This window comes from Myotis lucifugus, unplaced genomic scaffold (assembly GCF_000147115.1).
Source record: "Myotis lucifugus unplaced genomic scaffold, Myoluc2.0 scaffold_111, whole genome shotgun sequence".
NCBI classification, from domain to species: domain Eukaryota; kingdom Metazoa; phylum Chordata; class Mammalia; order Chiroptera; family Vespertilionidae; genus Myotis; species Myotis lucifugus.
The window spans coordinates 1697352-1709740 of NW_005871159.1; the positions used below are offsets into that span (position 1 = coordinate 1697352).

General features: G+C 39.0%; 1 protein-coding gene across 1 annotated transcript in view; it reads left to right on the forward strand.

The window, feature by feature from the left end:
* The window catches only part of TFAP2D (transcription factor AP-2 delta), a 50658-nt gene extending 39392 nt beyond the window's left edge, over window positions 1–11266 (forward strand). The window contains exon 8 of the mRNA XM_006093220.3: window positions 10881–11266. Coding sequence (XP_006093282.1) covers window positions 10881–11100 — 220 coding nt within the window. The 3' untranslated portion in view covers window positions 11101–11266. The remainder of the gene's footprint in view (window positions 1–10880) is intronic.
* Window positions 11267–12389: the final 1123 nt, after the last annotated feature.

Sequence of the window (12389 nt, forward strand, 5' to 3'; positions counted from 1 at the left end):
ACTAAAACAGTTTTCACTTCCTCAGCAGACAAATGGAATCGCGATGCTCTTCTCATATGAATCAACATTAAATCACTTACATTAATTTAGTACTAAGTGGAAAATTAAAGAATTCAATCAGTTGCCAATATTTATTGTACTTCACAAGTTGTGTGGCATTTGTTTTAAATGCTACAAGAGGTACATATGTAAAAGCGGGTCATTTGATGACATTTTCATGGATTTTTAGGTTCAGCAGGGAGGAGGTTAGTAATTCAAATAACAGAAACCAGAGGCAATTGTTTCTAATAATAAGTGGCAAAAATGGCCCACAATAGTTATGTGTGAATAATTGATTTGTGGGAATGCATACATTGGGGAAGAAATTCGGTGAATTTTTATTTAAATAATTTCTGGTTTTTTGAGCTATGGACTGGGGAACAGACATAGGGAGACAGCAGGGGATCATGGGAAACACTCAGGGGGATGTCAGGGGGCCTAGCTCAGTCTTGTTTCAGTTACCAGCTAGACGTGTGGATTGAGGGCAGGTACTTCACCAGTCCAGCCTTTGGGTGTCCATCTGTAAATCGATGCAGTTAAGCTGGATGATCTCTAAAGCTCCTTCTAGACCAGTGGTTCTCAACCTTCCTAATGCCGCGACCCTTTAATACAGTTCCTCATGTTGTGGTGACCCCCAACCATAAAATTATTTTTGTTGCTACTTCATAACTGTAATTTTGCAACTGTTATGAATCTTAATGTAAATATCTGATATGCAGGATGTATTTTCATTGTTACAAATTAAACATAATTAAAGCATAGTGATTAATCACAAAAACAATATGTAATTATATATGTGTTTTCCCATGGTCTTAGGCGACCCCTGTGAAAGGGTCGTTCGACCACCAAAGGGGTCACGACCCACAGATTGAGAACCACTGTTCTAGACCAATGGTGTTTTACTCCATTGTTGGTTGACTGCTCTGTTTTAAATCATTATTTATGCTATATTTCCAGACGATCTCATTTCTTCTCTTTATGCTTTAGCCACTCATTTATTTTTAAGTCAACAATTGAATAGAGTTTAGCTAAAAAAGCACAATAGTCCTAAGATTAGTGTCTTCATTCCTTTATACTATAGAAAATATTAACCGTCTAGTAGGAAGAAATATAAGGAAATGGTTCACTTATCCACAAAAGCTCTATTCCCATACGTTTTAAAAAAATAGGATAAAAGTAAAAAAAAAAGTGTTTACCTTAAAAAAGTTGACTTGTCTGTGTTGGATTTTGGTCTCTCCTAATGGGTGTGCAATGATTGTACCCTTAGCATTGAGCTGGACTGCCCAGATGACCATTGAGCAGGACTGAAACGAAATGGAATCCCAAGGACCCACTCCCCTTTGGGACCTCAGAATAACTGGCTGAGAAGAGCAGGAGGAATGTGGCCTTGGGGGGGGGGGAGAGGCAGCATGTCTCCCAATCTGGCAGAGATTCGGGGCAGTCATAAACACATTTCTCCAAAGTGAGTTTCATAGAGCATTAGTCCCATGAGATGCGCCTTGAAATTGTCTCATGATCAAGTGTTTCTCGGATCAAGAAACCCTGACTGGCTATTATACCTCTCTTGAAGTGTGCCAGTGCACATTAGCATGTCAAAGGCTCCCAGAACCTTTTGAATGGAACCATTTTTTAATGAAAGGAAAACTTAGTCCCCCTGTTTTCAAAACTTGATCACAGAAACTATTTGTGTGTGTGTGTGTGTGTGTGTGTGTGTGTGTGTGTGTGTGTGTGTGTGTGTGTGTTTTCATTCCATAGAACTCAGGTTCTGCCGAAGTTCTTGGGGGAAATGCTGAAGAAATTCATCATTTTCACTTTCCCAGAAAGGATAGCAGTCATGGTAGTTAGGTATTATTTCTTGGCCCTAAGAAAACACATCCAACTCCCTAGCTGCATTTAAACTGTTTTAAAAATACTAATGTTTTGGACCCCTCTCAAACCAATGAAATCAGGATCTCTGGGGTGGGACCCACACATTAGTTTTTAAAAGAAAAAAAAAAGCTCCTTGGGTGATTCTAGGTTTGAGAACCACACCAGCTGAAGGAGCCACAGACCATTGTGAGTGCTGTGAAGGCCTTGCTAATGAGTACATTTCAATGATGTGTAGCCACCAAAGCAAAATGTACCATAAATATGCACCTTGATTAAACTCAATTTTAAATTACTTGGGGCCATGGGATAATATAGTCTATGTAGAAAATAAATACAATCAGACAGTTTCCATTTCCTCGATTTCTTCAACCTGTTAGGATAGATGCCATCAAATTCTGGAAGAATAGGACCTAGCTACACTCCTCCGGGTGCGATCTCTCTCTCTGGCCTATACTCAGGGTTGTGCTGCTTCAGAGAGATGAACAGAAGGAAGGTTTTTCCGAGAAGGCCCACAATCCTTTGCTGGTGTTCTCCGGGGTCTGTTTCCCAGCCCCCTGCCCTCACAGCTGTTCTCATGAGTGCAAGAAGGCACTTTTCTGGCCGCCACCAAAAACTAGAGTAGGGAGTACAGACTGAGCCTGGGGCTGTATTTGGAACTCAGCCTGCAGTAGCTGAACAATCCAGGAAGGAAGGAAAAGGAGATTTGTCTTCCCTTTAAATCTTGCTACCTGCATGCCTCTTGGAGGCCAGAAAATAGAACTGAAGTTGATGACAGTGGCATCAGCATGCAATTCAGAAAATCAAAGATACACGTTAGCAAACATCCATTGGAATATTGCAACATAACAAAATAGTAGCAATAATAGCCCAAACTATTTCAACCTTTACACATACCAAAAGAAATGGAGGAAGAGAAGCTGGCTTGTCAAACATTGTCCAGCGAGAAAACTGAAATTTGACAAAATGAAATGAGAAAATGGCAGTTGGCTATTTTCTCTTGACTTTCAGTCTTCCAGTTTGTAGCATAATAGTATCTATTACTTCCAGCTTTTGGTATATCGTAAGAAAGCTAGAAAAATCCATCCATGGTTGGCAAACACAGCTGAGTGACCCAGTCTTCAGTGGCAAATACTAATGAGGCTTTTGTTTTCTTTTCAGTACATATTAAATCAGTGTTCGCTTAGTAGGTGGAAAGAATGTGCTGGAATCCGGGCCCATCTCTTGCCAATAGAGGAAGAATCCAGGGGAAGATTCCACAAGAGTTTGCTTTAGGCTACGTTTTAGAAAATTGCTTTAGTAGTTTAATTTAAATTAGTTTAGACAGATCAATTAAAGTAATGATAAAGCACTTCTGAAGGACAATTCCAGCAATATGGAAACAGTTTTGTCTAGGATACAACAAAGCTAGGGAAATGTAAACCATATTTACTCAGATTAAGGAAAGTAAAATAGCTCTTGTCCCTCTGGTAGATTGTCCATTCACAATCTTATATTAACTTCCATTTCAAATTAACACTGAAGTTTTGGAGATTTTAAAGATAAACACATAAGGCCTTTGGCCCCAAGAAAAAAAATGCCCCTTAATCAAGGATCACAACGTGTGAAGAGACGTTTTTGACATTTCTGTTCTATGGAAGTTTCTTGATAGTCATCATCATTAATGTCAAGTACAGTCATGTGGCACCTTAATTATGGGGGTAATTTCTTTTGCTTGTTTGTTTCTTTGTTAATCCTCACTTGAGGATATTTTTTCCATTGATTTCTAGAGAGAGTAAAAGGGATAGAGGGCAGAAGAGAGAGAGGGAGAGTCAGAGCAAAGGAGAGGGAGACAGAGGGAGAGAGAGAAACACATCCTTAGGCTATTTCCTCTCTGTGCAAACATTATAGAGTATACTTACACAGCCTAGATGGTGTAGCACCATCATATATGCTGTCAGTCACTGACCAAAACATTGGTATGTGGCACATGACTGTAGTTTATATGTATAAACACTGAGTTATAGATTGGTTGTCACTAACATCTGGTTAGCAAAACTGCCGAAGGTAAAAGAAAAATGATTGTAATTTATTTCCTTTCCATTAGAAATCTCTTCTCTTTCATCCTCCATTACCTTTTTTTATTTCTGACTCACAATTTCTTCATTTAAAAAAAGTATTTTTTTCATTGACTTCAGAGAAGAAGGGAGAGGGGATAGAAACATCAATGATGAGAATCATTGATCAACTGCTTCCTGCACGCCCCCTACTGGGGATTGAGCCTGCAACCCAGCTTGTGCCCAGACTGGGAATTAAACCATGACCTCCTGGTTCATAGGTAGACTGGTTCATGGCTCAACCACTTAGCCACACCAGTTAAGCTCATTTTCTTTGTTTGTAATGCCACTGATAGAGAATAAAGTTTGAACTGTTGCAATATATTCTCCTTTAAAAAGTTAAAGCATGCATCAGAACTTATTCAGGTCAAGTCATTGGTCAAGAAGAGGTTAGGAAGTCACCTTATAAAAAGGCAAAAGCTGCAAGTCCCCAGGTGTGCCTTCTTCCTATTATTAATATTAACAACTAGCTAATTACAGTGGTAACAGATGCAGCAAACAGTTACTCCTTTCCTGAACTCAGCCAATTTGAAGAGATGGTTTATGTTGCAGAAAGATGCTCTAGAGAATGTTAATTGGGAGGCCTAGCAAAATAGGAGTTTTTAAAACCATGAATAAAATTAAGAAGATGACTGTTAAGTATAAGTTACATTTTCTCTAACATCAGGTGCTATAAACTGTCAGTCTAGATTTTTCTCAGCAGGTGATTATATTGCTCACAATCAGTTGTCAGAAACTTCCTGCTCCTCAGTGTGAAATTAGTAATAGGAAAATGAAATCAATGGGCTGGAATCTAGTTAGAGACAGAAAGAATAGTTCAAGATAAATATAGCTACTGAGCCTGACAAGCTATGATTCAAACCTCAAATTTTGACCCTTGCTTTTTTTAGTTTAGACTTACTGATTTGGTAAGACATTTTCCTAACAATTACTCTTGAGTCAGATCTCTCAGTGTACTGCAAGTGGATATGTTTTCCTTAATCTCCCCTAAATTTCACATCATTGATTTTGGCCACCAACTAAGCTTTTTACCACATTAAGGTATTTCTGCACATTGGTTTTTGCTATCCAATGCAGGAATTTTCCTCTCTATTTTAATTCCAGCCATTAAGTTACAAATCCATGATGCCTTCAACCACATTGTCAATTGACATGTTGAGCAGCGTGGAATTAATGAGAGAGCCTTGTGGAGCTCCATCAGAGATGTCCTTCAAGGTTGACAAGTCCACACTTTGGGTTTCATTGTCCAACCAGCTGTGACTCTTCCTCACTCTGCTGTCATCTAGCTCACTTCCCTTGCCCACCCCCCACCCGCCCCCTACTTATCATGTGGTATTTTGGGAGAATTTGACAGATGCATTGCTAAAATCCTACAGTAAATTGCATTGCTACTGCTCTATAAGACTTTTATAGAGGGAAATAGTAGTTACTTTATTGGGTTCAGAAACCCAGACAGCACTTCAGTGATCACCTCTATGTTAACATTTCAGATTTGTACTAATCCATTACATGAACAAAGTGTGATAAACCCCTTCACTGGAACACTTACAGCAATAAAAAGAATCTATTGATAAACACAACAAAGTGGATGAATCTCAAAATTATTATGTTAAGTGAAAAGAGGCAGTCACAAGAAGTCTATAGACTTTATGATTCAGTTTAGGTGGTATTTAGAGGAAAAAGCAAAAACTCTGGATAGTAATTGGAGTACTGATTCTCAGTAGCTGGGGGTGAGGAGAGTGAATGCATTGAAAAGGAGCACGACCACACTTTTAGATAATGGTGGTGATTATATGACCCTATGAGTTTGTCAAAATTCAGTAAACTATATACCTAAAAAGACTAACTGCCTAACCGGTTTGGCTCAGTGGATAGAGCGTTGGCCTGCGGACTCAGGGGTCCTGGGTTCGATTCCGGTCAAGGGCATGTACCTTGGTTGCGGGCACGTTCCCACTGGGGGGGCGTGCAGGAGGCAGCTGATCTATCTCATCGATGTTTCTGGCTCTCTATCCCTCTCCCTTCTTCTCTGTAGAAAATCAATAAAATATGTTAAAAAAAAAAAGACTAACTGTTACCCGATGTAAATTCAAACTCAATAAACTTGTTTTAAAAATATCCCATTATAAGAAATTTGTTAAGGGACTAATTAAATGTAATTTAAGAACGTAGTTTCTCAAATCTGTCTCTTTTCCCCTGCTTTGATTATAAAGGCATGTTTCTCTGTTCCATCTCACTACATCCTTTCTCGTCTCCCATAATTTTTCAAAGATTACCTAACAAGCTAGTGTCTCAGAAACACAGTCCTGTGGTTTTTTTTATCCTGAAATAGGAGTTTCCTATACTTAAAAAGTCTCAACTCTATTGACAGTTTTAAAAGAGCAAAGCATCTAAATTACCATTTAGTCTTTTATATGCAAGCATAGCACTATCTTCCCCAAGCCAGGCCTATCCCTGCATTATTTCCCTTCCTCATCCTTGAACTTTAAGGTCTACCTGCATCAGAGACTACCAAATGAAACCAAGGAAATGTTAGCCTTTGTTAACGCAATGATTCCATACATTGAAGTCCCCACTCCTTCTCCCCAAGGCTGCTGCCCCCTGGAGGTGACTCTTACCCAAATGTTAGCAGAGTAGTATAGGCTAATGACAGTAGTGCCCCACCTCAGCCTTGTTTGTTTTATTATTTTTGCTTTTGATTTGTGGGGTTTTTTCACTTTGTTTTAGCACTCTTTATTTTTTAAGATGAGACTATAATTATGATAACAAGTTTATAGTAGGAGCCCAAACCACACATTTTTAGAGACACATCGCATCCTTTTTGCCACTTACATTAAAATGTTGTAGACTTTGATGATCACTTTTGCTGTAAGGCCACCCATTCTTCTTCCTCACTTTGATGACTGAGACCTTACTCTCATGGGTCTATTTTCTTCCCATTGTCTTCTCTCTGCTCGATTTCACATTTTTGGATGGAATGTAACTCCTTTCTCCTCAGGATTCTATTAAAGTCTCATCACTTTGGCAGGAGCACCTCTTTTTCAATGTCTTAATTAAGGGATCAGGAAACTAATTCCCTATTTTCAGTAACATCCAAAGAGCTTTGAAGGGCGAGTAGACTTTGATTGGCTAAAAAGAAGAAAGAGGGCAAACAAAGATGCACAACTAAGAATGACCATCGTAGGTTTGGGGATGGAGAGGACATATGCCTGAGATTAGCCTTTTTAAAATAAAGTAATAGAACACATGATCAAAAGGATAAAGGAAGGAGACCTAGGAAATGCAAATGTGTTAAGAAATCCATATAACATTTGTATCCTCTGCCATTCTTCAGCAAAAATTTTTTAAATGTGACATGAAGCTGATACATTGCTAGCTGTCTCTTTCACTTGTCTCATGAGAGTCAAACTTTTAGATGAATTTGAATTTAGAACTTCTAGATTTTGACTACCCACTTCAAACCATCATGGCTACTATTTATCCAGGTAATATTTGCTATCTACTTAGGAAATGTTCTCTGATGTTAATCTTATGAAAATACATGCAAATGCCAAGTATAACCGAATAGTAAGTCTGTGGTTAAAAACTAATATTTTCGAAAGAAAAAAAGCAATCTCCAGTATCAAAGACTTTTAAGATTGGACTATAGTGTATTATATTACAGATGACCTTAGTTTATTTTCTGTCTAGGACTGAAAGTCAGCATTACCAGTTCTGTTTTTCTTCTATTTTTCTATATGTCCTACATTATTTCTTTTCTCCTTTTTGTATGTCATTAAGAGTGAGATATACACTTGTTTTTCTGGAGTGGTTGGGGCCAAGAGACTGTCATGATATTCCCAGAAGTGTGTTGTTGTTGTTGTTGTTTTTGATCATCCTGTGATTTCACATTTTTCTGTGCTATTCTAAAACAATGTTAGATTAATTATTTGGCGTCATAAACCTCACTGAAAGCTATTAGAACAGAGGTCATGCTTTACATTAGTATCACCTAGGGAGGGGGCAGGCAGGTGCATGCTTTTTCAATGTGAAGGTATTGTTAAATTAAGGAAACCAACAAAATTTGCATAATGTTTTTCATGTGGAAAGATAACAGTTCAAGTCATTACTTTTCTTATGTTGAATGTTCCGCAATCAATTTATGACTTCTCTGTTGAGCTCGGTGTTCTTTCAACTTCCATAACCTTCTGTTCATGCCCTGCATTTTAAGAAGAGCACCATAAGCATGGATAATAATGAATTGAAGCTTAGAGTTGGAAAGAACCATGCAGATGTTCTAGTTAGACCAGTGTCATCTTACAAGGCTAAGTAACTTCCCCCAAATCACAAATTGCCTAAGGTCAGAGCCACTGTGAAGACTTGGGACGCCTGGTTCTCAGTGCAGGGCAGAGATGACACTGCAACCTGCTAATGAGCAGGTACGTATTTCAGAAGCAAGAAAGGCCATCAGCCAAGAAGGACACCAGCTTCAGAATCTTTCATTATGGTGACAACTCTTCTGGACATGGAGAACTAAAGCATTTATATACACCTATCCATTTTGTACTTGATTTTTAAAAACCCTGGTCTTAGACAGGAAATTGAACACGAGGAATTAACATCTTCTGGGCCTACAAGTCTGCCCACAGAACAAAATTAGAGAAACTAAGCTGAAACTGCCAACATAATGTGATTGGGCAAAGAAAAGGACTAAAACACACCCTTAGCCCGAGAATAACATAAGTAGAGGCAATAGAGAATATTAGATTTCTCAGGCAAATTATTACTTCTCTGGCATTAGTTTCTTCATCTATAAAACAGAGATAATAATACCTACTTAGTGTTGATGCCAGGATTATGTGAGATGATACAGGATAAAGTACCCAGAATAGGGCTTTCCATATGGTCAGAACTCAAATATTGGCTATTAACTTTAATGTTTAACCTAGCAAAATTAATTCTGCATATTCAGTTATAGATGAAGAAGGCAGTCATAACCAAAGAGGACATGGCAGTAGAGATGAAAATAAAACTCATCTAATGATGTAAGGATCCCTGAAGCATGAGAAAAGCACAAGAAAAGAGATAGTTTGTACCCAGGTCCAAGCATCTAGATATCGATGGGTGGCTTCCCTCAGTTCTTTGTGTGGGTGCAGCCATGCTTAATTCCTCCACCGCTCCCACAATTCCATTTGTTGTCCAGACTCCCTGATAGATCCTAAAGCATATGGATTCTTCTCATTGTAGAAATGGAGCGGAAGTCAGTTTTCCTACTCAGTAGTGCAAGATACTGCAGCAAAGATATGCATATGCTCGAACTATGATGATGTCTTATATTACAAATTTGGTGCACATAGTTGGCCAAGCACTGATCATTCTTGTTTCTTATTAATTGGAGACCGAAGTTGTTTTCCTTTATTGAGTGTGTTAATTATGTCCTAGACATAAGGCAAACTTTGCAAGATATTCAGATGAAGGATGCTAGCAACCTGTGCAGTGTAATGAGGGACATGCAGAAAATTTTACCCTCACCATTAAAGCCCCAAAGCCACTATTCTGGGTCCTTTAAATGGATTAATATAAACACAATTCCATGTCATCTTATTATTATTATCACCACTGGGGTGATATGGGTAGGCTGCATTAGACCCTAAGTCCCTCATTTTCATTGTTTTAAAATTTCACTATTTTTGTTCCTAAAGATTACATACCCTAAGAGAGATAACTAGCTAACATGTTATGAAGGATAGTTAAAAACTTCTAAAGTTATAAGTTAAAAATTTCTAAAGTTTTAACAACCTAGGGCTTGTAAGCAGTTGATAGTTTGTTTTTTTAATATAATATAATATAATATAATATAATATAATATAATATAATATACACCATGTTGTATACATAGTATAACATGCATAATATATGTCAAGCATATTTTTCAATATTATTTCAAGTATGAATAATGGAGAGCAACCTGGCAATGTTACTTCAGAGACAGTTTACCAAGTGAACAATCTGGATGGCTTTTATTCACAAGAAGAGTGAATACACACTTACTTGTTCAACTAGAAATATCTGTCATGGTAGGAAGGGCTACCTATACTGAGGTTGCAATGGCACCCTACATTTGCTTATTAGTTATGATTATTAGTTAATTAGTTAGCTGCTAAAACCCAAATGCAAGGTGGAATTTTGTTTTTCTCTCACTAAAGAGACTAGAGGTGAGGGGGTCCCTTCTATGCTGCTCCATCTCCATCGCCAGGGTGACTGTCCTCATCTGCATAGCTGCATAACTATTTTGAGAGGACACAAAGGGCACTCAGTTGCCTTTCAAGCAGGTGGGAGTCTCATACAGCCCCACATATTTTATTGTGGGAGGGTTAGTCCCTTGTTCAAATCTAGCTGCAAGGGAAGCTTGGAAATATAGTCCCCAGCTGGATGGCCACCTGCCCAGATCAAACCCTATTACTATGAAGAAGAAAAGAATGAAGTCAGAGAAACAGCCATCAGGCATACTCGACCAATTTTGATTTCTTCTTATATGATCTATGCCCAATCAAGCATGGATATCATTCTTTAAAATGAGATGATTCCCACACATAGAAAGTTGTATTTTCTGACTTTCCTGATGAGACAGAGAGTCAGAGTCATGTGTTAAATATTCAGACTTGCTAATAATTCATGCATGTCAACTCTATTAATGACAAACCTTCTTCCAAATACATTCCAAATTTCTTATGGTCAAAAGGAATACACTGACTTGTGTTCTATCTTCCACAATGCTTGGCACCATTTAGGAATATAAAAAATGCCTATTGAATTGAATGTTCTGGATCAAACGGGGGATTTATTGTCCTATTTCATCCTGTATGTTGCTCATCTCTTTCTCCTACCACTTCTCGTTTCCAGTTTGATCACTCATGGCTTTGGGACTCCAGCAATATGTGCAGCCCTAAGCACTTTCCAAACAGTCCTCAGTGAAATGCTGAACTACTTGGAAAAACACACTACCCACAAAAATGGCGGAGCGGCGGATTCTGGCCAAGGACATGCCAACTCGGAGAAAACCCCCCTGCGGAAAACTTCAGAGGCCGCCGTGAAAGAGGGCAAAACAGAAAAGACAGACTAGCGACATCAAACCACCTACTTCCAGAGAGTCTTGCTGCTGATATTTTTTCTAATATATATATCCTGGAGGGTGATTATACTTCAGTGGATCCAATCTTGACTCTCCCCTGAACCTCCATAAAAAACAAAAATGGGAATGAAAAATGAAAGAAAAAAGGACAAAACCACAAAAAAAAAGTGAAAAAAAGGAAAACAGCAGTGTAACCGTGTGATGAAATTGTCACTTTTAAAATTTCATGTTATGATAAACTCCTTTCGTGCACGTAATTTATTGTTCTGAATGATAGACATCACAGTGTTAAGCACTCCTGGACTTTGGAGAGGCAGCACATGCGTTTCACATCTGACTGATGCACTTTCTCACCCTGCCCTGTAGGAAGGGATCAGAAAGCGTGACCCAACTGGACTCCACCACCAGTGCTGACAGCTCCAGTCTTGACATAACTCCCTGTAACAAGAGTGCCTCTTTCCAATAAGTAGACCGATCTGGCAATGAATCCCTCAATAAATACTTTGGGAACTGAAAAGGGCAGTCACGAATCTTTGTCCTGTGAATTGACAGAAATTCTAAAATTTTGGTCACCCCCCCCCCCCCGCAGCCCACTTAACTACCAGTGCCTTGGTGGTATTTAAAAATTCCAGAAAACTCTGTCCCCCCTACGTATGCCTACTCCCACCTCACCCTAGGTCCTTCTTTATGTTTGCCCAAGAGCTAAGAAGAGAGTCAGCATAATATTGAAGAAAGAACAAGTGTGAACGCCTCTATCCATTCTCCTCACACGCCCAACCTAACAGTTCAAGGAAACAGACTGCACTTAAGGGATCAGGGCAGGATGGATACGGTAGCTTTGCCATTCTTGGGCTCCCGATGGAAAGCAGTAGGATTGTGATGCCTAGAAAAGCTTTGGGATAAGAGCAGCGATCTCTCCAGGAAGCCCTGCCCCTCAGAGACAGGAGAGGTCCATTGACGTACTGGTGGCCAATGATTGTATGATTAGAATGAGATCCCCTCCTTCTTCTACCCTTGTGCTTCTTCTACCTGCTCAATAGCCGTGTCCTAACCATTTAGAAGCACAGAAGCGTTCAGGTCTGTGTTCAATAAAAACAAAAACAGAATGATCGAGGTGACTTTTGCTTTTAAGATGCTTCCTTTGTTTATAGCTTGTTCCTACAGTTCATTGTCCTTTAGTCAAGACACTGAAGACAAGAGGTTCCGGGCTGCCAAGGCCAGAAACTAACTGAATGATAGGACCATTTAAACCTGAAAGTGTCAAGAAACCTGACTGGTAC